This window comes from Aphelocoma coerulescens, chromosome 4A, assembly GCF_041296385.1.
Source record: "Aphelocoma coerulescens isolate FSJ_1873_10779 chromosome 4A, UR_Acoe_1.0, whole genome shotgun sequence".
NCBI classification, from domain to species: domain Eukaryota; kingdom Metazoa; phylum Chordata; class Aves; order Passeriformes; family Corvidae; genus Aphelocoma; species Aphelocoma coerulescens.
In genome coordinates this window covers 15,406,278-15,433,899 of record NC_091018.1, presented here as the reverse complement: position 1 = coordinate 15,433,899, position 27,622 = coordinate 15,406,278, and the positions used below count along the sequence as shown (strand labels likewise).

General features: G+C 40.1%; 1 protein-coding gene across 10 annotated transcripts in view; it reads left to right on the top strand.

Moving 5' to 3' along the window:
- The window catches only part of AFF2 (ALF transcription elongation factor 2), a 446,304-nt gene that overhangs the window by 131,745 nt on the left and 286,937 nt on the right, over nt 1–27,622 (top strand). Inside the window, exon 1 of one of the 10 annotated variants that reach the window (XM_069015465.1) lies at nt 11,301–11,389. The exons of the other annotated variants lie outside the window; for them this stretch is intronic. Within the exon in view, the coding sequence (XP_068871566.1) occupies nt 11,367–11,389 (23 nt within the window). The 5' untranslated portion in view covers nt 11,301–11,366. Of the gene's footprint in view, nt 1–11,300; nt 11,390–27,622 lie in introns of those variants that run through there. 10 annotated transcript variants of the gene reach the window in all.

The window sequence follows — 27,622 nt, the reverse complement described above, 5'->3', positions numbered from 1 at the left end:
CCCATGTTGCAGGTCCATAAGTCTCTAGGATCCTCTCAGGTGGCCACTCTTCTTCTCCCCATCTCTGGGTCCCTCCTATTACATGTCTCTTAGTACGGAAAAGTTCATCATAAAGGGAGATTCCAAGGTGGGCTCCAGCGTTTTCAGCAAGTAGGAAGAAGTTTGGTTGAATGGCTCCAAGAGTGCAGCTCCCTTTCCAGCGAGGTGGTAAGTTGGAATAAGCTCGGTTACCACAGATCCAATAAAGGTCTTGTGGTGCTTCCCAGAAGTGGGGTTGTATACTTGCTGCTGTAATCCAGTACTTGGAAATTTGTGGCAGGACAGAATATGGATTTCCTTGATCCCAGCACTGCCAGAGTTTTTTAACAGGATTCAAAATGCAATTTTTGTTTTTAACCTTTTCTGCAGACCAGAATACATCTGGTTCTTGAGGTATCCACCAATGTTTTTGCCCATCAGTTACCAGGTACCTTTTGCATATTGTCTCACCAACTTCTTTTAAAAATTTTCTTCCTTTCCTCCAGATGCATTCTTCTCCAATAACAGTATTGCTTAGCAGCCAGGTTTCATTGTCATGTCGGGTTGTGGGGGAGAGATTACTCAGTCGGAGTAAATCGGGGGGTCCAAGACTGACTCCCCGCCAAGGCCAACTCTCCGATTCTAAAGTTCCTCCGCACACCCAGCAATTTGTTAAATTTAGCTGTTGTCCAATCCTTTCTGCCAGGTCAATAAACAAGTTTTTCCTTGACATCAAAGGATTGTTTTCTTTTTGTTTTTCCTTTTCTTCTATGACCACCTCTTGGATCAGGTCAGTGTCATAGGTCTTTCTTTTTAACAAATCTTCTGTCTTGGTTATGTATCTAAAATTGAAACAGAGCCAATCGTCTTGGGAGGGGCACTCTCCCTTCTGCTTATGTATTTGGGTGCCAATGTTTTTGCCAATCCAGTACTTGTGACCTTTTTCTGAGCAGATACTCAACCTTGTTATGTTGTAACAAGATGGATTAACATAAGTATGTGCTCGGAAAAAGTGTCGAATTTGAAATGAGCCTCTTTCTGCCTGGTACACAGTCTTGTAACATCTGTTACAGCGGCTGTCGGCTGCTTGTGTAAAGGGAGGCCAGAGGACCCAGAGACAGATGACACTCAGTAGCAGGATGTTGCTCACTTTCCCCTTTAGGCATACCCGAGAGGAGCTGTCAGCATTTGGGTTGCCTCTGCTGGTGGGGGTTGTCATCTTTGCTTCTTTCGTCCTTTCTTTAGGCATCTCACCTTCAGATGGTTCTTCAGTGACCTCAGGCTTCTGGAAGCTCATGGTTATTTTAGGGTTGGCCTTGTCAAAGGTTAGAGTTATCGTGCCCATAATTTTGGAGTCTGATTGGACTGTTATTGGAAGAGAATGCTGGCTTCAAATGGAGCCTTACTATACAGTTGATGTGACAATATGGTTGTGTGAAGGCAGAATCTGTAAAAGGGAATAACAAAGAACAGAATTAACAGCAAAATATTTTCAACTTAGTTTAACAACTTGTAGCTAGCACTTATTACTGAGGTATAACTGGGGAAGAACTGGGAGTACAGGATTTTATTAACTTGGAGTGAGGGATGCTGAGTGGAGCTTTCAAACAGGGTGTTTAGTTTGATGGTTTGTCTGGAGGTTTCTTCTCTTCAATTGGTGGTGTCACCGGACCCTTCACCCTCTTGACATGCGTCCAGCCCTTTTCAAATGTCCGGACAGCTGTTTCAGTGGTTAGCTGGACCTGAAATGGACCTTCCCAGGATGGGGTTAATGACTTTTCTTTCCAGGATTTTATTAACACCCAGTCACCTGGATTGATGTGATGTAAATTAAAATCAAGTGGGGGAGTTTGTGGTAGAAAACCTCTTTCCCTTAGCAACTCTAGATTTTTGGCAATTATCTGTACATATTGTTGTACATTGGTGTTTCCACACTCTTTCACATTCAACTCTTGTGGTGTAGCAAGGTAGGGTAATCCATACAACATCTCATATGGTGAACAACCCAAATCAGATCTTGGCTGTGTCCTAATTCTAAGAAGAGCAAGTGGAAGGCATTTTACCCAGGTCCATTTTGTTTCCAGCATTAATTTTGTGAGGGTGTTCTTGATTGTCTGGTTCATCCGTTCCACTCTCCCAGAGCTCTGTGGATGCCACGGGGTGTGTAATCTCCAATTTGTTCCTAATTGCTGAGCCAATTGTTGTACAATTTGGGAGGTAAAATGAGTACCTCGATCTGAATCTATGCGGTGGACTATCCCATACCGGGGGATAATTTGCTCGAGGATCACCTTACTCACTGTCTGGGCTGTTGCATTGACAGTTGGAATAGCTTCCACCCAGTGGGTAAGGTGATCAACGATTACCAATAGGTATTTCCACCTCTGGACAGGAGGCATTTCTGTAAAGTCAATTTGAATGTTTTGGAAAGGCCTGATTGCTAATTCAATTCCTCCGCCAGTGTTCTTTTTCATTACCTTTTTGTTAACCTTTTGACAGATTACACAGTCCCGGGTTATTTGGTTGGCTATTTCATAAACACCAGTGCATCCAAAGGTTCTGAGATAGTGATCCGCCAGAGCCTTTGAACCCCAATGATTGCTTTGGTGAATATTTTGTAGAATTTCTCGGGTTAAATTTTTGTTTAAAATTTGGCGTTTATCTGGTAAGTACCAGCGACCTTGAGAATCCTCATTGGCACCAATTAAAACTAATTTCTGTTTTTCCTGATCAGTAAAAATGGGCGTGGGTAAAATGTTAGTTTGTGGAATAGTGTCAGATGTGGTGGTGTTAGTTGGAAGTTGGTTTACTTCCATCACTTTTACCTCTTCTTCCACTGCTGCTTCTTTTGCTGCCAAGTCTGCTAGGTTGTTCCCCCGAGCTTCTTTTGTGGTTCCCGATTGATGACCTGGAATATGCACCACTGAGATCACCTGAGGCAGTTGCAGTGCTTTTAGAATTTTTAGGATTAATTCCTTATGTAGGATATCTTTCCCTTTGGTGTTTAGGAACCCCCTTTCGGACCAGATTTTTCCAAAGGTGTGGACTACGCCATAAGCGTATCTGGAGTCAGTGTAAATGGTCCCGATGCTTCCTGCTAGTCGGTGGAGTGCTTTTTCTAGGGCATAGAGCTCACAGACCTGAGCTGACCAGGTCGGTGGCAATCTGCCCTTTTCTAGCACACACATTTGGTGTCCATCGACCACTGAATAGCCAGAGCATCGTTTTCCATCCACCACTCGAGATGACCCGTCAATGAAGAGGATTTCCCCTTCATTGAGAGGACAGTCCACCAGGTCCTCTCTGACTTTTGTTTGGATGTCAATTATTTCAATGCAATTGTGTTCAATTTCTTTTTCTGATGGGGTCCCATAAAGAAATTGAGCTGGATTTTGGTGTGTACACACAACTAACCTCAGGTGGTCTGAGTGCATGAGAATGGCTTCATATTTGACTATTCTTGGATCAGTTAACCACTCTGCAGCCCTGTGAGCTAAAATGGTTTTGATTGAGTGTGGTGTATGCACTGTCAAGTCTCCACCAAAAATGAGTTTTTGACTCTCCGAGACCAGAACAGCTGCTGCGGCGATGGACTGGATGCAGACGGGCCATCCTCTGGACACTGGATCCAGTAATTTGGAAAGAAAAGCCACTGGCTTCCTGACTCCTCCCCACTCCTGGGTCAAGACGCCATAGGCAATTCCCTTCTCCACATTAACAAATAGATCGAAGGGTTTTTCTAGTGAAGGAAGGCTTAAAACAGGTGCTTTTGTTAATTTCTCTTTCAGATTTTGTAATTTTTGTGTGTCTGAATTAGTCCAATTAAAAGGTTCTTCTTCTATTAGTTTTTCATATAAAAATTTGGCAGATTGTGAATACTGATCAATCCACAGTCTGCAGTATCCAAATAGGCCTAATAATTGCCGGATTTCTCGTTTTGAAGTTGGAGGTGGTAGATTTAGGATTCCTTCTACTCTTTCAGCACTGAGTTTTTTTGTGCCATGGCCAATTAGATGTCCCAAATACTTCACCTCCTGTAGCACAAATTGTAATTTAGGTTTTGACACCCTCAGCCCGTTCCTCCCTAGAAAATTCAGTAACTGAATTGTAGCAGTTCTTACCGTAGACTCCTGTTCCCCAGAGAGGAGCAGGTCGTCTACGTACTGAGTTACCTGAATCCCTTCGGGTGGAGAAAAGGAACTTAGCAAATCTTCTAGCGCTTGGCCAAAGAGTGTGGGTGACTCGGTGTAACCTTGAGGCAGGCGAGTCCAGCGCAGCTGCTGCCTCCGTCCAGTGTCCGGATCCTCCCAGGTAAATGCAAAGATGTCTCTGCAATGAGAATCTAGAGGACATGACCAGAAAGCATCTTTAAGGTCAATAACAGAGAACCAGGCATGTGCTGGGGGTACCCGACTCAGGAGTGTATAGGGGTCCTGCACCAGTGGGTACCTGGTTTGGACTCTCTTATTGACCTCACGCAGATCTTGTACAAGCCGGAATGACTTATCTGGTTTCTGGACAGCCAAAATTGGAGTGTTGTAACTGGATTTGCAGGTCTCAAGAATTCCATCTTGTAATAAGTCCATGATAACAGGCTTCAGGCCCTTTCTTTTGTCCTTGGAGAGGGGATATTGTGGTACACGTACTGGCTGGCTATTTGGGAGCAACTCAATTGTTAGAGGTGTGATGTCCATTTTTCCCCGGTTGCCAGGTTTGGCCCACACTACCGGGTCAATGTGTTGCTCATCTACTAAAGATAAAACAAACAATTTAGTGGTCATTTTTCCACCCTGCGGTACCACCCCAACCCTCAGAGGTATTTGGAAGTCACGTCCTAAAAGATTGATCCCAGCTTGAGGTAGGTATAGCACATCCCCTGTATGGGTACGTCCTTGTATGGAAAGGGTTACATTTTTAATTACAGGAACAGCAAAGCTTTCACCATTAGCACCATATATATCTAATGTATCTTGAGAAATAAAACATCCTGGAGGTGTTTCAGTGACACAGGTTCTTTCAGCACCTGTGTCCACTAAAAACTCCACTTGTTGTCTCTGGGGTCCAGCTTCTAATTTTATCAAGGGCTCTTTAAGATGTTTTTGCCCCAGAGAATAAAGCCCCTGACCCCTTCAGTTGTTCAAAATTTGTCCCTCCATTTGAAGGACTCCTTGATCTCTCTGCTTTTTAAAACAGTACCACTGCCCGTGGCCTGGTTTATTACAGTATGTGCAAATTAACCTCTCAGGTCTTTGAACAATTGGGTTAGGTTGTTTATTGCAAACACAAACCTGTGGCTGTTGCTGAGGGCAGATTTGGGTTTGCTGTTGTGGGATGCCCCTTTGGGAAGTTCTTTGTGTAGGAGGGTTGTGGATTGGAGCATTAGTACTGTTATTCATTATTCGGCTTTTAGCCTTCATCCTCTCTTCATCCCTCCTAACAAAGACTTTTTGGGCTTCCTCCAGTAATTCATCTAGTTCCTTCTCTGGCCATTTTTCCAATTTTTCCAATTTTTTCCTGATGTCAGGCCAGGAGTGAAGTACAAAATGTACCTTTAGCATAGTTTTGCCTCCCTCACTGTCTAAGTCAATGACAGAATAAAGTTGAATGTTATTCCTTAACCGAGCCATCCAAGCTGTTGGGGACTCATCCTTTTCCTGTTCCCCACAAAATGCTTTTTTCATATTATTAACTCGAGGAACAGCTTCTCTAATCCCTTTTATAATTAAATTTCTGTAGTCCTTCATGTTCCTCCTGCCCTCTTCTGAATTTGGGTTCCATTCAGGGTCTGTCAGTGGTAATTTTTGTTCTCCAATTGGGCCTTGATTAGAATTATTTTCTCTGTCCCAGACTGTCACTCCTGCAGCTCTAATCAATTTTCTTTCCTCAATGGTGAATAAGGAGTGAAGGATGGATTGTATCTCTCCCCAATTATAAATATTAGGGCCGAGGAATTGATCAAATTGGTCAGCTAGACCAATGGGGTCAGCCATCAGGCTTTTCATTTCTTTTTTAAATTCCCGTACCTCAGATGAAGCTAGAGGTACAACTACATAACCAATTCCTCCTTGAGCATTTCCCATGGGTACCTCCCTAAGAGGTAAAATTTTAGACTCATGGGGAGTGCTAAGGCAGGTGGGACAGTCAGGTGTTTTAAATGATTTCTTTCTAGTGCAAGATGCTGGGCCATCCTGGCTAGAAGAAATCCTTTGTCCGGTTGTCTTTTTGTGAGAGCAGGAAGGAACAGAATTTTCTTTTTCACTTTCATTCTCATTTTCTGAGTCCCTTTCGATTGGGTGGCTTGATGAAGGAAGGACCCTTTCTTGTTCAATTTGGACCCTCCTTTCTGGAGGAGTTACTGGAGGAAGGTAGTCTAGGGGGTCCCACTTTGGTTTATTTAATTTAGGTTTTTGTTTTTCTTTCTGTTTGTGTTCTTCTGCAATGGAAAAAATTTGGTTTGAATTTTTATTAAGTCCAATTGAATTAGATTTAGTTTCCTCTTCCAATTCTAATTTTTTTCTTTGGTCTTCATTTTGTTTTTGCCAATAATTTAACCAAATTTTAGCATAGTCTAATTCATCAGAATGTTTTGGAGCTTTGTAATGTACATAAGAATGCAAAGCCTCACAAAGCCATTTTTCAGAAGACCCATACTTGGGCCATTTGAGACCATCTTTGTTAATTTTATGTTTTGGCCACTTAAAAACACAGTACCTAATCATTTGACACTGGTCTTTTTCTTTAGTTAAAAGATTTTCTTCCCACTTTAGGAGCATTTGCCCTAACGGACTGTCTGGGAAGATTTTGTATTTCTTCATTAGGTCTTTCTTTTTGCTATTCGCTTGTCCCATTTTGTTACTGGGAAGCAAACAAGTAGCTAGTGCAGAAGAAAAAAAAATTTCCTTTTTTTTTTTTTTTTTTTTTTTTTTTTTTTTTTTTTTTTTTTTAATTAATTAAATAAACCAAAGTATTGTATTATATAAAACAATTAAAATATTGCATAAGGAAATAATGTTACAAAATAACCTAAATTCAATACACTATCACAATAAAAAAATGATAATAAAGTTATAAGCATAAAATACAATACAACTAATGTAGAGAAAAGCAAGCAAGGTTAGTAGATATATAAGGGAATGAATGATGGCGAATCTGTGGGAAAATTAAATATGGTAGGCTGGTGAGAAACAAATATGTTGCAAGAAAATATTAGTTTTAATTATAAAAAGAATAATTAGTGAATATTTAAATTGTTTAAAGTATAACTGAAATTTAGATAGCTTTATACATATAATACTTAAGAAACAGGAGTTGTCTTTATTAGCAAAGGAGAGATAAATTTAAAATATTTATAACCAAATTAAAGGAAAAAGATTATAATGAATAACACAAACAGTAATTCAAAATATCAAAGTAGTGTCTTATGATTAAAGCAGATAAAGCAAATTACAACTACAATCCAATAACCCAAACACTCCAAACTAACAGGAAGTATAAAGGTGCTAGATAGCACTGACCACAAGAGTGCAGCTAAAACAAGTTCCCACATGCACTTAGAGCAGCAAAGGGGTGCAGTTCAAATTAAAAGGACACAAAATGGCGGCCGACCACGTGGCGGCCCGAAATTTCAAAATGGCGGCCGACCACGTGGAAACCCGAAATTTCAAAATGGCGGCCGACCACGCGGCGGCGCGAAATTTCAAAATGGCGGCCGACCACGCGGCAGCCCGAAATTTCAAAATGGCGGCCGACCACGCGGCGGCGCGAAATTTCAAAATGGCGGCCGACCACGCGGCAGCCCGAAATTTCAAAATGGCGGCCGACCACGCGGCAGCCCGAAATTTCAAAATGGCCGCCGACCACGCGGCAGCCCGAAATTTCAAAATGGCCGCCGACCACGCGGCGAAAAGAAAAAGAGAGGGGTTTAAAATGAGGTTTCTCCTCAGTTCTAGACCCGAGGAGACTGAGACACTAATAAAAATGAATTTGGGGCTGCGCACACCCCTAAAACGTGGAAACCTCCCCCCAGAAAGGCTGATCACCACACTCGATCTTCCCCTCTGTGTCTCTAAAGGGGTGATCCCTCGTGGTGCCCTTAAAAATGAACCCTTTCAAGCACACTCACACACACACTGGGGGCGGCCAACCCCCCCACACACTCTCTCACAAAAGGAATTCCACTCGGAGGTTCCCCAAAAACTAATAGCCCTTAAAAAGGGTAAGTCCCTAACTAAGTTCCCTTTAAGAAGGGTTCAAGCCTTACCACAAGTCTTTCTCCACCGGAGGTGTCCTTTCTCTGCTGCAGTAATCCTTGTGGGAGCCCAGAAAATCCAAGGAGAAAAATCAAAAAAATCGCAAAAATTCAAAAATAGTAAAATTAACCAAAATACCTGGATTTTAGGGCAAAAATAGGATCCCGGACGAGTCCCCAAAAGAGTTGTGAGGAATGAGACAACTCTTTTTAGAAATTAAAACAATTTATTAAAACAGAAAAATTGAAAAATTGCAAAAAAAAAACTAACAAAATATAAAAATTTGGGATCCAGATGGCTCGAGAGATATGCCCCAGGAGCGCAGGGATTCAGGAGCTTTAGGCTTAAGACAGCTCTGAACCTCAGGTAGAGAAAAAAATAAACTTGCAGTTTAGGCTGGTCAAAAAGAAATCTATTTCTAAAAGCCCCTAGAAAGGGGTAGGCTTCTCCAGCACTGCCTTAGCAAGCTGGAGAGGAAGGGAGAATGAGAATGGGCGTGTCTTTTGGATTCCTTTTATAGCTTTTGCTCCGCCCACAGTCCGCCCACAGCCCACCCACAGTCCACCCCCCTGGTTCAAGGCGGTTGGTGTTTTCCCCTTGACAGACCACCTCTGTCCACCAATGGCTCCTCCTGGTCAGAGGGGTGATATTAGTTGAGATAAGGGTCATGTGCTTATGGGGGGCTGGGCTGTTTGTTGCAACTGGGGTTTTTTTAAAATCTGCCTTGAAACCAAGATACAAGTAAAACATAAAAATACATCCAACACATCTTAAAACACTTGTAAAGGTATACAGTAAACACAGGAAGACCATTAAAAACTTGATTAGTGTACCTGGACTGATGGATTGATTTTAACATTCAATTTAAAAATATTAAGCTCAAATTAATTAAGGCACTTAATATGCAAAGACCAAGCACAAATAGGGATTTCATGTATGACACTTGTGAACTTGGTTTGAGATAGAAATGTGTGTGAATAAACAATGTGTATGATTCAATTCTCCCTCTCGTGGTCAGATGGGGCCCTTCTCACAGCCTTCAAGCACAGACATATTAGATGTGTCTGTTTGATGTAACTTGCATCTTTTGGAAGCCTCCCATGGTCATAGTACAACCAGGATTTAGTGGGGAAGTTACTGATAGTTCTTGAAATACATATATTGACTTTTTGCCACACCGTGAGTGGACAGATTGGAGATGTGAACCGAGCTGCAACATTCCGTGGAATTGTATTAACCTCTCTTGTACACACCTCCCCTAAGCGTTTCTAATTTGTCTCTGTTTAGGTGTTAAAGTGCTTCTGAAACATAGCTCCGTTTATCATCCTGCTGGCACTCCTGTTGACTCCAGTGGGTGATACAGTGTGAGCTCTGTTGCTTTTCAAGGATGTTGCAGTGTCGTTGACTTTGACAGGAGCACTCCTCGAAAAAAAGGAGAGGAGGATTTACCTCTCTGTTATAAATCCCACTGTTTGGTAAGAAAAGTCCTGAGGATTTTATTCAATGATATTTAAGTCTCCCCAGAAGGAACAAAAGCCTACTTAAAAAAAGAATTGCACAAATGTACAGGATTAAGCATTCCAAAATCAATTTTTAATTATTGTTTAATTGATTTCAGATATAAAAAAGAAACAGAGAAGAAGAAAAATTTTAAATGTATTCTTTACAGAGGGCTTAACAGCCATTTTCTGTCAAAGTAGATGTTAGAACAATACCAAAATTCTGTCATGAACAAAGCCCCTGTACACTAACATGCCTTTTGTTCGGTTTTATCGCTGAGGAGCAGGAGTTTTACTTTATTAGTTTTTCCGATTTATGTCACAAATATTTTCTGTCTCATGCATCATTTTTAGTGCTGTTTACACTTATTTTCATCCACTAGCATGCAAAAATAATTACCACTCTTTAGAGCTCCTGTTAAATTCTGAAGCAATAAGTTTAATTGCTTATTATGTATTTCTAAGTAGTTGGTTTCCTCTAAGAATTGGCTAAAGATTTTCCTTGCACAGAGCTTGACTCAAAGATTGTCCTAAAGCTAGAAAATATTGATTAGCTTTTGTTTGGCCCCTGTGGAGAGCACCTTATCTCTAAGACTGGGTTTTGTTACTATGAGAATTGACAGAATTCAGATTTAACCAGGTGAAGTCTGTCACGGTCAGTAAAATGTTAAAGAATCACTGTAATAAAATATGATATTAATCTTGTGAATTTGTTTTTTTTTTTAATCAAAAAAGAGATTTTTGGGGAGTTCACGCTTATTGAAGTAATTCATGCTAATTGTCTCATCTGCTTAGTATGTCATTTGTCTTCTATGAATATCAATGCCTACATCCATTTAATCTAAAATAATTAATACCCAAACAATTAATAATGAGAGATAGAATCTGAATTTAAAAGAACTTTAGAAGACTTTAAAATAAATCAATAATTTTTAAGACTGAATGTAAATATTGCATTACATCTCAAATTATGTTATCAAAAAAATTTTATGAACAACTAATACAAGATTATATGCATCTTTTTGCTATGTATGTGAATATTATTATTGTGTATTGTGGCAGGTCAGGGATCAGATTTCTGAACCATAGTTCAGGCCTTGTGCAAGCTTAGTAAAAGTCCGCAGCTGAGCAGCCCAGGCTATTTCAGTGGAGTGCGTGGCTGCCTCGCTGATGTCAGCAGGGAGATAGGTGCCTTTGAAGAGTGATTCAGCAGCTCTCGGTGCTGACTAATCACTAGATTTAGCCACTAGCAAATGCAGGATACACGATGATGTCTGAGCTCCTGCCTTTTAGGGCTGGCATACGGCTCTGACTCAGGGTTGTATCTGCCCACTAATGATCTGGTGCCTACAGCCCTCTTCTGATGTGAGATATCTGAGCCCATCTTGTCTCCTTGAAGGCAGCAAAACCTTCAAAAAACGTTGCTGCCATAATAGTACTTTGTGGCTTTACTGTAATAACCTGGTGACAGAGAAAGCATGACTTTGGGACTCTCGGCACCCTGAGAGGACAGAGGCTGCTGCTCTCGCCAGCGAGAGGGTATCCTGGAGGAACCGGCCTCTATGCACCTGCCTGAAGATGAGCTACAACACAACCAAAAATGCAGCAGTCACAGCACCAGAAGTAAGTCTGATCCTGTAGCTTTGTGGCCTGGGATTCACCTGGGGAGGGTGGTTGGGTCTTTGGTCGGAAGTGTTTGTGTTTTCTGGCTGGTAGGAATGGGACAAAATAACCAGGATTCCTACTTCTTGTCTTGGCTGACAGATGTGATCTGCTGTTGTGCCGTGGGAGTGAACAGATTGCCACTGAGGGGCAACAGGACCTGGGTGACCATGGCTTCCACACCATGGTGGGGTGCTTTGTGTCCCAAGCACTCATTGCTTCCCATTGTCATTGGCTGCTTTTGGTTTTAGCAGATCTTTCATGCTGCTGAGGAAAGAATGTTAGAAATGTGAAGTGGATTAAGTAGATGTGGAGGCATTAGCTGAGGACCTATCTCTGGCTGTCAAAACCTGCTCTGCTCACCTGTCCTCTCAGGCACACTTGTGACCTGGTGATGTGGAGGGTTAACCAGGTGTGGCTAGTGATGGAGTATCACCTGGCACACAATTTAACCACCTTGTCTTTTGCTGCTGACGTCTTTTTTCAGTCAACAGGGGACAGCACACCCTTGGTCACTTCTTTCTGAATGTTTTAGGACATTGGCCTTTCTCATTCTCAAAGGATGTTCTTTCTCAGCAGCTTTCTGGTGGTCTAGACTTCAGAGGATTACCCCACCAGGCAAATTGGTGGACTCTGTGTCTGTACTGTGGGTGTTAAATTTAATTTTCCTAACTACAGGTGTGCCTACAGGCTGTAACAGAGCTGGCAGAGTTTGACCATTCCAGTTCAGTAGCAATAGCCTGATGTGCTGCTGCTGCCTGGCACAGAGGACATGGTCATGTTGGTAGCTGTTACAGTGATTTTATATGTGGTTGTCTGAGCCAGAGGTAGTTTGGATTTCCAAAGGTGAGAGTTGGAAAGCTTGAAAAGACAAAGGGAATAATGAACCTTGGATATACATGTAAGCATTTATAAAATATCACAGCCTGGACACTGTCAATTGTAGATGTGTTTGTTCATTGACTTTACATCTGACACATACATGACAAATGCTGTCCTGCCTTCTGGTGTTACCCCAGCCATGCATTTGTTCTGTCTGCCTTGTGCTGCTACTGGCTTTGGGATGTCATGTTGTGAATCAGATCAGCTGAATGGTCCTGCTCATTCTCTTTTGTGGGGGTGGGAATGGGAGGGAGGGAAATTGCTTTGCAGCCAGATTAATTTCCTGGTCTATCTGCCTGTGCAGTTGCATGAATGCCACTGCCAACACAAGGAGGGGAGCAAAATTGTTGCTAAATTAAAATGTTTCTGGACTGCCATCTTTAGATATGAAAGAATAAGTATGATTACTTTGTTAATATTACTTTGCTCTAGGTTTTGACACACTGTGGGTTAGGACCATATGCCTGTAATCATTATTCATTCTTGAAATGTAGAACAGTTATCAGGCATGTTTTGTGGCTTCTCTCAGTATGTACGTATGTGGATGTGTACTGCAGTCGTCTTTGTTTACTGGCTGAAATACATTTATTGATGGAAAAATATAACTTGACTCTACAGCACATCAACCTTTAGTGTGAATGATTGCTTGGTGGTGTTTGTGTCTTTTAAACACATGTGCTTCTGAAGATGTTTTGTCTAATTCTCGCTGTTGCAACTGTGCAAAGGGTGAAGGTGCAGAACAACTCAGTGGCCACAGCTTCTCATCTGGTCATTGACTTTTACTCTGTATTTTTTCAAAAATACATTTAAAATAAATTTACCCAGCTCTACACTGAAGAGTCTAAGAGTTCTCCAAAGTGATCTACATGAATTTATCATACCAGTTCCATGTTAAAGTCACAACTATAGAAATCCTGCTGTAGAATTCTGACTGGTCTTTAATCAGTGACCTGCATATGAAAAGTAAAGAATAAGTAATTCTGGTATATATATTTTAATTTGGTAAACATATTCATAGTGGCTTGCTTACTGAAGCAGACAATTGCTTCAAATACAGCTTTTGTTGAAGTAAAGTGAATATATTCTGGATAAATTTATATCCATTATAAATTAGTAGCTTCAGACAGATATTGTGAAATACTTAAATTCCTTCTGTTCCCATATTTCCTTAGTTTATTAAGACATTATAACTTCATTGGTTGTGGGAGGCATTAGGAGAGAAATCTGAAATGCATGTGAATAAACAGGTTTCCAGACAGGATGCATTTTTTTCTTTTCTTGTAATGCGTATTTCAAAGTATTAATTCACAAAGTACTTAATAACTTTGTGAATGCAGTTAGTGTTTTACATGCAAGATTCCACTTCCTTCCTTTTTTTAAGTCTTTTACACAAAATTCACTCAGTTTACATGTGTCTCTTCATAAATACCAATAATGCTTTAATTTATGGGTGTTTGCTGTTGGGCTTTGTTTAAATGAGTTCCGTCCAAAAGGAATCAGAGCCTTGTATTCTTGCAGAAATGAATAAACCACATGAGGTGAATTTTCATACAACCCATTTCAAACCTGGAGTTTTCAGGGTATAATTTAGATATTGCATTGGTGGTTTATGACCATATAAAGTGGAGGTGTGTAGGTAGGAGGTTAGATGGATGTACTTGTAAATGGCTAGAAGCAAGGAGGCTGAGTATGGTCTCCAGCAGTGCATTTTTCAGCTCACAGTTTCACATCTCTATCCTAAGGCATTAGATGTTACTAATTCTCCAAGAGCCAAAGATTTGTTTTACAGAAGAAGATTCTGATTTGATTAAGATATTGCTTCAAGACCTAATGTTACTTTAGCAAATCATGCCACGACTGGAAATGTACATGATTGGAAATAAACTGCGTGTTATCTGAGAAACAGAGAAAGAGCCTCACAGTTTGGAATGATCCTGCAGAAGCAGTGTTTAGTGTAATGACAGTACACTTAGATTAATTATAGCGCTGCTTCCAGGCGCCACTATACACTTAGTGTTGTGTCAGCACTTTTGCTGTTAACCCTGTGTTGCAAAAATTTGTAATTTGGCTCTAAAAAGTGAAGAAGTCATCTGGTTTGAATTCAGGCCTTGTGCTACATGCACTGAATCAACTTCTAGTTAGGGCCTGAATTTTATTTTTGTATCCTTAGCTCTCCGAAGTGTATAGCTGTAGAAATAATCATATCTGTTTAACATTGTGTGTGTTTTCCACTCTGCCCACTTCTGATGGAGAACTTAATTTTAGTAAATGCCTAGATTGTGTTGTGATCACTTCAGATGGTCTGAAATAAAACGCTGAGATATTTAACCTTGAAAGCTGGAAGGTGCAAGTGTTAAGCCACCATTTCACTACTGAGTAGATGAGTTAAATTTGGCTTAATGTGTGTTTATATGATTATCTGCAGTGGCTCTGAAGGATTGTTAAGGTCTGAAATAAGCCTTGATCATGGCTTAAAAGGCTGTTTACACGCAAAAAAAAATTAGAAATTCTCTACAGAAGCTATTATAATTAGTTATGTAAACACTGCAGAGTGGTTTTTAAAATAAACACTGAAATACACTATAGGCAAAGAAGTGACAGTGAAATTAAGTAACTTTTTGACTAAGTCATCAGAATGCTCTTTATCCTTATTTTACTGTTGAGAAGACAGTAATAAATGCTGAGTAAATAAACTTGCTTGTACCTAGAACGTGTTGTCCTGCAAATACAGAAATCTTGACACATTTTTTCTAGCAGTTCTTAGCCTCTTATCCTCTCTTGTTTCTAATTTCCACTCCTAGATTGTATTTTACTTTTTTTCTGAGTAGTGCTGGCAAGTGGCTCTTATCAAGAACAAATGATGCTGTAAATCAGGACCAAAATCAATGCTGCTGTGGGGTTGTAATAGCAAGATGCGGTTGTGTGGGCCTGAGTGTTTTACCTGCCTCTGAAGCCAAGAGTGAGGCCCTGGGTAGTGTTCCAACCCTTGGCTTCTAATTTACTGGCAAGTATATATATACAGCTGTTCTGTCTCAGAGTGGCGATATCAATATTAAACTCCTGTTTTAATCTGCCTTTTCTCGTAATGCAAACAGTAAAAAGCAAGTGGGCATTCATATTCAAGTAGAATTGCATAGGAATACAGAAAGCACTTAATCCCTCCACCCTTAATACTACTAGAGTAGAATTTAAGACTGGCAGGGCTGGCTGAGCTGCCTGGCAGCACATATTGGCTCCCGTCTCCTTTGGAGCACACATTCTCTGTAGGTGCAAAGGACAGTGGGTGTTCCAGTAGCAGGATGGGTTCTGTTGGTTGGAGGAAGGTTTATTTGCCCAAAGCAACAGGGTCCTTAACATCATGGCTGGCCATTTTCGGCTGTAGTTACTGCTCTTCTCCGTGATAGGTGGTAGTATAAACAAGGAATGATTTGTGCCGCTGGAATAAGGCCATGTGTGTTATGCCAAATATAAAATGAGAGGGCTGATATGAGTGCCTCTTGGACATGTCTTTCATTACCCTTTACGCTTCTCTTTCCTAATAGAATTTGGAGGAACCAAACACATGCTGTATGCAGGGTTTTATTAGAGTGCTTTGCCTCGGGCCCTTAACTCCTTTAGCTGGTCATTACCTGACCAGTAAAGACCTCTAAACGGGTCATTAATGCTTAAGTAATAAACTGTTTCACAAGACTGTCTAGTACAAAACCTCTTTTATCATTTTTACAGTTACTGTTTTATAGATAAATCAATGACCAACAACTGGATATTCTTGTTTTGCTACATAATCTTGTAATAGCAGCCACAGCAAACAGGCAGAGGGTTCTGTCACGAGAGCTGGAGGTAGCCACGCACAGGTGCAGCCTGGAGTTGTATGTAGGGTACACCAGGAGAAAAGTAAAGAAGGAAGGCATGTTCTGCTGTTCCCAAAACAAAGTATATCACTGCATCTGCTTCTAAAGTTTTTGGGATTTTTATGTTGATATTTTTTTCTCCTTCTAGAAGTTGTATAATTTCAATAAGGTGGCTTTTCTTCCCCCACTGCCGTATTAAGGACGTGTAGGCCTCAGTATAGTCTAATGTTGGCAAAGAGAGTTTCTATACTTTCACAGAGATTTCTGAACTAACAATTAGTTACTAACACAAGTCTTGTACTCTTCCACACCCTGTATCTGTTCACTTTGAGTTTAGCATATATTAAATTCTTTCTAGGTATGACAGTAATAGTTAGCTGTGGCACATGTTTCTTCTGGTCCTTGGCATGAAATTTTCAGCCTCCCCCCCCCTTTTGACCAATATATCCCTTAAAATAAGTGTCTGTGCAGGAAGCTCTACAGAGCTGTTTCTCTTGGAGAGACAGAAGGAGAAAATGCATAGTAGGTACCATGCAATTTTTTGGCAGATCACCAGGCATTCGATATTTCCATTCTTATTAATATCAGTGTATCATTGATGGACTGCTGAGTGCTGGAAAAAGCAATCCAGTCATATCCTTATTTTCTTATGTTAACCTTTGAGAATTGCAAGTCTGTGCTGGGACTGTTGGGTTTTTTTGTTTGATTTTTGGCTTTGTTTTTTTCTCTTCCTTTTTTTTTTTTTTTGGTCATAAATATTACTAAGTGGAATGAATGCTGAAAATGGTTCTTTATAGACACAGAACATTTTTCTATGGTGAAATGGAAGAAAACCTCTGCAAATTTATGACTTCTAGTGTGATTAGTGCCTTTGGAGCAAACACTTCATAATTGTTTTTCCAAGAAATTGAAAATGTTAGTTATGGGGCAAGTTCTCTGGCAATGTGAAACAATTAATATTGAACAGCTGTTTCTATGATAGACTGTTTTGCAAAAAATATAACATTGGCATGTTTTTTTTATTCATTACTTCTGTGTTGAATTAGTTTTGCATTTGTAGCTGCCATGTTGAATCTAACAAGAAAAAATAGATTAAAAAACATGAGACAAGTTATTTACTGAAAGAAACAGTAACATAAGTGCATTTTTTTTCTTTTTCCTTGAGAAAAAACATCTTTTTGAGTAATAGCCTTAACAGGACCCGCCAAGGGCTTTGAGGTGACTTCAGCCCTGCACATTGTTGTGCTAGACTCTCAAAGCTGATGCTGAAAGTCCTAACATTATATATAGTGGTATGAGGATTGTGTGCTGACTTAGAGTTTAAGTAGGGAGGAATCTGACACAGCACTTTGTTCAGTTTACAACTCTCATAATATTCTTAGCACCTGCAGAAGGATTTTAATTCATTTAAAGCAAAAGAGGCTAACATAGGGATTGTAAAACAAATAATACTTCAGAGATTGCAACTCCACGATTGTCCCATTCTTATCTTTGCTGATAATCTGACAGTGCTGGTGTGGTAGCAACAGTCACAAATCCCAGTATTTGTACTGAATTCTTCCTTCAGACCTATGGACAGAAGCTGTCCTGGGTGTCACTTTACTGTGTTAGTACGACATCAGGAATAAATTTGGTCCCATCTGCAATTGCCTGATATAATCAACCTCTATTCTGTTTAGCTCCACTTGCTACCTACAGTAAGTGATTTGTATGTGCATGAATACTAAGCTTCCCAAGTAAACGTGTGAGTAAATATGAATTGACAATAAAAGAAAGTTATTTGTGTGCACTGAAAATGAGTGCTCATTGTTGTTTTTATAAAACAGCATTAAATTGTATCATCATGGTGTGAATAATGATTATTGCTTCCTTTATTTTGTGATAGGAGAGAACAGTAGATCCCAAATAACATCTTTGTATTACTCCTTTCACTTCTGGCTACTGTTGTCTATTTGTTGTAAAGATTTTCTTCTCTAATTTTTTAAAGTCAAACCTGTGTTAGAGCAATTTTTCATGGCTCAACAGCCCTTATTTTTTTTTATATGACTGACTGCAAGTATATTTGTGTAATGATTGCAACAAGGCAGATAGAATATTTACAAGCCGTAGCAATTCCTGTGCAAATGCAGTCTCCAGAGAAGGGTGCAATAACAAAGCAAGCAAACATCACAGTTCTCTAAATAAGAAGTTTCAGGCATTGGGGCGGTGACTCACAACGTGGATGGGAACCCTGGAGTTTCAGAGTAATTTATGGGGATGCTGAGGAGATGGATTTCATTTAAATACAGTAACTGCTGAAATATTTCTAAGTTAAAAAGTCAACTAGTGGTTAAGTAAATATCCTCTTGACCCCTTTTAACTCTTGTGATGTACCGTTGTTTTAAACTATTTACTTTGAAATGCTTGAGTCATAAAATGACCCAGGAGAGATGGATTGACCACAGATAGTTAATGCATAGGATTGAGTTGCTTAAAATTTAAACCTCGTGCCCATTTTTTATCTAATCTCTTGTTCTTTAATTGGATGAATTAGGTTAGAAATGGAGGGCTGTAGAGTCTAAAAAATAAAAAAAAAAAACTTAGAAAAAATTGGTTTCACACAGTCTGCAAAAAGCATTAGGGGAAAAATTTAGAGAAGAACAGAGGTTCCTTCTTGTTTCTATAGAAACCAATAGTGATCAGGAGGGGAGAGGATTTCTTTCAAGTGTACATTTTAGTGAGGCTGGCTCAGCAGCTCAGCGCTCAGGAGGGCCAGTGTGAAAACCCCAGAGCTCCTGTGGGTTGTGATGTGGTGTCCCTGGGCCTGTGGACCCAGCTGGAACGGGGATCACACATCTCTGGGAGCCCTGGCTGGCACTGAGTGGGTGCAGGGAGCCTTTGCAGTGCCATGTCCCCAGGGAGTGCAGCCTGGCAGGAGGCTCTGGAGCTGAGCGCGGCCGCTGCCACTGAACTCGCACGAATCCCATCACAACGAGGGGGAGAGGACAAAAGAGGGGGAAAGACTGAAGGAGAAATGTGCTGCCCTGGGTCAGAATTAACTATGCTAATTGCTTTGAAGTAATAATCTCCTTTGGTTTTGTCGTGACAGAATCATGGCCACTGAAATAGCATGTGTTCACAGCATTGCAGCCAGGACTCAGTGACTTGGCATTTAAATCGTGATGATCTTCCTAGTGTACTGCATAATACATAATGCCCTCCACAACAAAATTATATTCTTAATTATGTTCTGTTTTCCTGATGTTATCTAAGTGTTGCCATAGAGAACAGATCAGGGAAGCATTTGAAAACCAAATTTTAAAGCAAATCTAGATCTTAATCAATACTGTACCTTTAAAATAATTGCAGGATTCCTCTAAATGAAGTTCAGGTCACATGCAATGTCAAAAATAATACAGTTTCAATTTGCTGTAACCTGACAGATCCAAGGAGTGACTGAGGAATATCTAGTAACTGGCAAAGACACCTCTGTTTGACATCTACTTTCGCATTTAAACAATGGAGCACTGTATATTGGCATCTGAATGTATTAGCTGGTGGCGATCCAAATCCTAGTATGAATTTCGATGGTTTTCCTTTCTGTTTATAAATACATGGTCTTGATAACAAGGGAACATTTACTGCAATCTTGCTCTGCAGTTGTCAGAGCAGAATGAATCATTTTGAAACATAAACCCCCTCAGATCTCAAAAATATCAAGAAAAACATAAAACATAAGGGAAAAGGATTATAAAATACAAATAAAAAAGGTTTTTAACATATTTAGAGGCCTATGGGCTGTAAACACTGTAGATTATCATTAATGAAACTCTCTGCCAAGTACACAAACCACAGTTCGGTAGCAGCTGTTAAGCAAGCATTGTTCAAAGCTGGATAATCCCTTGAACATTATACTTGGTGGCTCTGTACCTCTTCCTATTAGTAATCAGATAATTGCCTTGCATTTTCTGTTACACGTTTTTCTTTTAAAATTCAGTTTCATTCCTCTTTATGTCAAAGGGCTTTATCTTGCAATGATCACTTAGGCAAAAATCCTGCAAAGGTTGACAGGCAGGGCTGTGATATTCTTTATTTTTGGGAAGTCTGGTCTAATACAATTCAGCCCTGTGGTGCTACTTTGGCTTCACAGTGGTGAAATAGAGGTGAAGCCTGCTCTACAAATAAGATGCTTGAATTCTATTGTAACTCAGTTGCTATTTTTTCCTATAAAATGGGCTCTTCTAAATAATTTGGGAATTAATTAAAAATACTTTCTACTAGTATTTTTTACTTTAAACTAAGTTTGCTTTTGCCTGTTGGGAGAAGAAGGAGAAGGGTGAGAGACCTTCTGATTCCATTTATCCAAAAGTTCAGGCCTCATAAGAAGGTCAGGACATCATATGTAAGTATCTTGCAGAAAGAAATTTGGAAATGATGGCAACTATTTTTTTCCAGCATTAAAATATTCTTAAGTCATTATAGCACAGAAATAGTGAGCTGTAGCCGTGGTAATTGTGAGTTCCCTTGAGCTCCATTGGCTATTAGGGTTGAACTGGGAGAGTAGCTTATCTTGCACTTCTGGAATTTCTCACAACCCTACAACAAAGCACTATTGATTTTTCTCAGCTGGGCAGGAGGGGAGAAGGGATTGAAGAAGGTCATATGTAAATGTGCTGTGTTTGATAAACAGCTGGACCAAATATTACTGAGTCTAGAACCCCAACAATGCTAAGTAAATCCATTTTATAACCCCTGAATTCGGCATTTGCTGAGTCCTTTCAGTTCACATATGGTGTCCCTGCACTGGAGCGTTCGGCCTCACAATATTTACTGACATGGGCCATTCAGTTTAAAGCCAGCACATCTCTTTGATGGGCACTGCCTTCACGAGCTGTTGGCATCAACTTTCTTTGTCCAAGATTGAGTTCCAATCCCCAAAATCAAAGCAGATGGAGACATAATTCAGAGAGCAAGAACTATGATTCATCCTTAAACCTGCAGGGTTGCAGGGACTGTTTCTGTCTAGTACTTAAAATTATTTTACATCACATGGCAAAAGCAGAGGTTTGAGAGATGGTGTCATACCCCCCGCCATGGGCAAGGCATAATGGATATTTTCTAGCTAACATATTTCTGTGGATGTATAAGAAGAAATTGTCTTTTTTTTTTTTCCCCCTAAATTGCAACATTTTGTTTTCAAGAGAATCCAGTGCTTTCTGTTCATTGCAGAAGCAATATTATTAAACGCCAGTCGGCAGGAAAAATTAGAAAAAGGATGGCCTGAAAGACAAGAAGAAATGCATTTTCCTCCCATTTCCCAAAAATAAATTACCAATGAGGCAGGAGCTGTCTTTAGGCAAGGTTTCAGGAGGCAGATTAGATAGCAAAATTATTTCCTTGTTCTAGTGAGAGGCAGTTTTCATTGAAGACAGGAATTTAGGCGTATTTCTAAGGGAAAAGGTCTTGCAGCAAAACTGCAAATTGGGCAGCACTGAGGTAACTCATTGATCCTCCCAGCAAAGTAATGCCAATTAAAAAGGCATCTGTAACGAACAAAGTACAGATTCACTCATCTCAGTTGCTGTGAAAGGAAGACATGTATGAAACAATATTATTATTCTCAAGTGCAGCTAAAAGGTTTGGAGAAAGTGTTCCTTGGTTGCTTTGTTGTAAGAAGCCCTAATCTGTGCAGAGTATCTGCTGACCAGTTTCTCATAGCATTCACTTCTAGGATATTCTAGAAAAAATGGCTCAGCAAAGATTCTAACTTTTGGATTAATTGACTGACATTAGGATGTTAACACTGTGGATTTCCAGCAAAGCACTTTGACCTCTGTAAGGAGGTTTTCTCAGTAGCAGTTTCTGTACCCTGTTTGGATACAGCCATCTGGGGCTTCCTGGAGTGATCCGTGGCATCAGCTGAAAGATTTTCTTGCCCTTAATCATCTTTAAAGTTGCATAAAACTGTTTCAATGTATTGGCAGTTGTGTATTGGTTTGGAATTACATTTCTGAATGCATCAGAACCTGCCAAACTGTCTCAGGAGTGCTGCTACCCAGGAAGGCCAGACAGTCTGTGATGAACTGCATATTGCTAGAGAGTATAGTATGCTGGTGGGATGTAGGGTTTGGGGGAGTCTGCAGGTAACTCTTGGGTGCAGAAGGTCAGGTCCAGTGCTAATAACACTGAACAGTATCTTCTGTTGCTCAAGGTAATGGCCAACTGCAAAGGTTGCCCTGTGATCTGATGCTTTCATTTTAACGTACAAGAGCATATTAGTCATAGATAGTCTCTAAAGTTCAGATAGAAAATTTTAAGGAATTCTAATATTTGGGTGTTGAGAGCGGATTTGAGAATGAGCCACTTTGCATCCATAGTTCTGAATTATTGAAATTTTGCCTTCCGTACAAGTGCAAAGGGAGGAGGAGGGGTGGTAAATGGGGAAGCAAGAAACTGGGACAAGGGTCAGATCCCTTAACTATTTCCATTGTAGAAAACAGTAGACTAAGTGATTGAACAGTGGCTTCCATCCCCGCCTCCTCCTTCTGTTTACCTGACTATACATTGGAATAAAAACTTGTTTGTGAGAAGTCTAAAACACAGCTGACCTGGCTGCGAGGCAGAGTCTGAGACTTTTCTTACACTTTAAAAGAAAACAAACCCCAACTGCTCACAGTTCCCCTCGAGTGGAGTCCAGGAATGCCTTCAGCATTGGACTCCAGATGATGGAAGGCTCACAGCTTCGACTGGAACCCAGTCATTGCGATTTGGGCTGTAGGTTTTGGGTGAAATGAAAGGATTGAAATATCGTTGTCTTATTTGAGGGGGAAAACCCATCATTCTTGTCATTGTCCAAATGCAGGGACTTTGAGCATAGGGTTTTTATGAAAGGATTATTCAAATAAGATAAATTGACTTCCATACTGGAGAGAATTGGCAAAAGTGAGTAGCTGTTACGGAATAGAGTAGAACATAAACTTTGGAAGTAGAAATGAAGAAAGTCCACAGTAAAAGTAACATGCTGTTAATAGGAAGCTGAATTTATTAAAAAAACAGAACAACAAAGCTATGGAAAAAATAAATCTGAAAGGAAATGGGGAGAAGCAGTGCTTTGCTACTACTTTGCCCCCTTCGTTCTGTGTTTAATTTAGTAAAGCAGTCATAAACATTGCTAAACAGTCAAAAAATTAAATGTTGCTGTATAATTTATGGTGGTTACAGGATACATGAGAGTGCACTTTAATTAGCAAATTGCATGTTTATTTTATTTGCTTAGCATATAATTTAGATTGGATAAATGCGCTTTGACTGGCTATGGCACCTAGGTATCCTCATTTGGTATAATTTTTAATCACATTGTTTTGGAATTTTATTGCAACATTATACAGTTGATATAACAGTGCACAATTAAGTATGCTCAGTTCACACCTTGCTCTTGAGGAAATTACTTTTTATCTGTATTTGGATGGAGCACTTTATATGGCAAGTGAGAACTTGGGAGTAATAAAGAAAGCTCACTGTGGGCGCTAGAGCTGCAATCTGAATAGTAAATAATAGTAGTAATGATGGTGCCCTGTTAGTGAAATGTGTTTGGGAGGAAGATTTAAAACAAACCCCTGAAAACAGGCAACTGGAAATGATCATTGTATGTAGTAGTGTAGTGGCTGTATCATAACAATGTCTTGATGCCAGAGCTGAACTGAGGGAGGGGTGAGGATTGTGCTCGGTGCTGTACACAGCCTGAGGGGGAGAGATCTTCATCCAGCAAACGTGAGCAGACGTGGAGAGAGGGTGAGTAGGTAGGCAGAGTATGTGAGAGATCTCAGACAAAACTGCCGTCTCAGTCTTGGGTCCTGCTCCTGCACCTCCACTGTGCTGTGGCCCACGTCAGGATGCTGACCAGCCTGGACAATGGGATGGGCTGTAAAGATGAACTGTAAAGATACAGGACATGGGGGAGAGGTAGGCTCAGGCATGGTGGGTGTTCCTGTGATTCCGAGACTTGAAAATATTTCTGCACTTCTTGGTTTGTTTACTATTGTGTATTTGATCATGCTCAGGGAGTGTCAGTCAGGGATGTGTTCATGGTGTTGTGACCTCGATAGGCTTTGACTCTGGAGCTTTGTTTTCCCTGTTGTTCACTTCACTTTTTTATGTGGTGACAGGGCTAAAAGAAGGCTGTATCTGTGCTTTGGGGAAATTCAGATTTACCTTACCAGTTAAATCCCCACTTTAGGTAAAAGAGCAGCAGCATGTGCAGCAGAGATGCTGTAGATGTTACTGGAGAATGTAATAGAGCTGAACTTGAAGGTTCTGGAAAGAAAAAATAAATGCATTTTCTTTTGCAGAAAAATATTCCTTGAGCATATAATCATTAAAAAAGAACATTGTTTTTGCAGCTAAAATATGGAAGGAATAGGGAGTGTTTAATTGAAATCTAGAATGTATCTCGGCAGTCTCATTTTCTATAGTGGTTTGACTTACAAAACTCTGCAGAAAAGCCCTCATTTTCTCTTACATCCTATGGACTTTTTCCATAAGGGCTGCCTGGGTCTTACATATATGCCAATCGGAGATCCCAGGCGACTGTGTCGGCAAGATTGATGCTGGGCCAGATTATGCTTTCAGTCACACAGGTATAAATCTGGGGTAACTCCATTGTTCTGCTCCCACTAGAAGAGGATCTGGCCCACTTTCTTCTCTGCCTCTGGGTAATTGGCCCTGTAATGCGCCAGTGCTGCTGTGGTGTGATTGGCACTGATCGCTCCGCTGTGACAGGACGTCGGCGGTGGTATGTACTGCTCCAGCACTGACATTCCTCACTTTGTTACAGGGAATTTTGATAATGTTATCTGTAAAGAATGTTCCTTGCACTGATTATGGTTATTAAAATATACAGAGATCAACAGATACGGCAAACAGCTGCTTAGTCACAGCTGATGTGAGAAATTTGATTTAATGTAAGTCTCACCATTTGAAACTATATCCTCTAGAAAAACACAGGCGATTAATCCCTCCTGCATGCAAGCTAGTTGACTTTGTTTAAAATAGGATTATATCAGGATGATAAACAGGGACTAGAATTAAAGCACCTTTTTGAAGATTACGGAAACAGAGAAGAAAAAAAGCAGAGGAGAGTTTTTCTGGTTTGGGGGTTTTGTTTTGTTTTGTTTTTTTCTTTTTGTACTGATGCACTGGAGTGTTTGGATAATATTTATGGGACCTATCATGCAGATGTCATAGTGCTGTAAGAAAATATCTGTGGTATTTAGAGCCAGCGATGCAGTCCTTTTAAATATCCGTATTGCTCTATAAAGGCAGACAGTGCTTCCCAGCATTCCTTATGGAACACAGGGAGAATGGCATGGACCTCTTGAATAATTAATATGGTTTTCAGAGCAGTAGTCATGGAAACCCAGGCAGTGTCACATATATGGATTTTAGGAATTAGGCACGTTTTGAATTGCACATTTAGCCAAAAAAGAGCATGCTGTAAATCTGAAGATCCAGAAGCATTTTCTCAGTGAGTCTCTTGTTTACACTGACAAATACATGTATCTTATGTATTTTTTGATTTAAATAATATTTGGATTCCTAAAAATTATATGGTAGCTATGTAAAGGGCTGTTAAAGGCACTAACTGCCATAAGTCATCTTTTAGATGGCTTACTCTTTTCTTCTTCTTTTTTTTTTTTTTTCTTTTCATCCTAGACCCCTGAAGTTATTAGGATGTAGGTTTTAAACTGTATGGCCAATTGCTGTTCACTTAAAGGACCACAGCTTTACCAGTAAAGTTGCTAGGCCCTTTCTATTAGTTCAGTTGTGTGGCTTTTTTATCTGTTTCAAAAAATGTCTCTTCAGGATCAATATCGTCATTACCTTGGGTGTGTATGTGGAAGAAGTCAACCAGGCAGCAGTGAAAAGCTATCATCCAGTCCTCAGTAATATTGTACGTGTAAAGAATAAAAATACATGGAAGTTATTTATAGACCATAAACCCTCTGCTTTCATAAACCATTTTATACTATTATTTGCCCAAGTCTACAGAGTCTCTCCTGAGTTCACAGCACACTCAAAAGCCTGTTTTTTATTTCTGGCTGTTTGAATTGGGAAATTAATTAGAAATACACTTAGCAATTTATGGACATGAAAAAGCCATTTGGCCCAGTAAGCCTGCTTTCTTTTACCTTTTTTCATCCTCATTTTGTTTTGTCGCTCTCTTTCAATCTACTCTCTACTAATAAAGATATCAATCTGTTTCATAAACTCATTGAGACTTTGTGGCAATAATATTACTTGGCAGCATAATATGGCATGTTCATTACTCTCTAAGCAAAATGATTTTTCTTTACATTTTGTGATCCAGATTCCTCAATTAGATGCACACTTGCAGCTTTCATTGAAATCAATGAGACTTCTATAGCTGTCACTGATAGCAGATACTGGCTCTTTATTTCCAAATTTGAAATGATGGCCACAGTTTTGGCCTTATTTTATTTTAACTGGTAATGAACAGGTTCTCCCCCTCTCCCACATCTCTGTGCTATATGAAAATTTTTCCTAATCTGAAATGAAATATTTCCGTTCAGGGGTTTCAAAGTTATCTCTTTCCTAGCAAGAATAAATTCAATCACTTTGGCCTGTCTTGACGTGAGGTCTTTAAGTACCCAAGGTTAGTCAAGGTTTCTGAAGTTGCAACCCCTCTACAGTAAAATTAACTTATCTGTGTGATGCTTAAAATTGTGGACAGTATTCCAGTTGTGAAGTAGTTATTAGAGAAATCACCTTGCTTTCTATGATTTGTATTGCAGCCCTTGGTTGGTGCATTTCTGTGTCCTTGTTGCTGTTTCTTTTACTGCAGCCATACACAGAACAAATGGCTTCAGAGATTTTTCTACACTAAGCTCTAAATACCTTCCCAGTTGCTCTGAGCACTCTTTGCCTGTTTCTTTTCATGTGTATTCCCCCTTTCCTGGCTTATTATGCTACAGCACTCCCAGCTAAGTTGTCCACCTGTAGACCTTTAAAGAGATGTATGTTAGTAATAGCAACTGTAATAAAATCAAGAGGACCAACTCAGAAGGGTTGGATATCAGCTACCTATTGGAATCCTCTTGTAATTCCCCCAGGACTGCCATGACTCAACCCCAGAAATCCCCTGCAGTTGGTAATCTTCTCAGCTGTAGTCTTTGTTGGGAAGAGTCACAGGGAGTTAATTAAAATGCTGAGACTTTTAGAGAGATGAGAGAAGTTAAAGGAGAACAAGAATGTGGTCCAGGACTGTGGCTGCATGCAGGACAATTTACTGGTGACTAAAACTGACATTCCCATAAAACTCCTAGCTCAAGTTACATGGGAATTATAACCACCTGAAGAGCTTGTCTTCACAGCATGTTTAGCTCTCCTTATTTTTTTGCTGCCTTTCAGGTAGGAGTCCAGTATTTTGGTGCTACATACCTTCCTTCTTCCATTGTGAACTGAG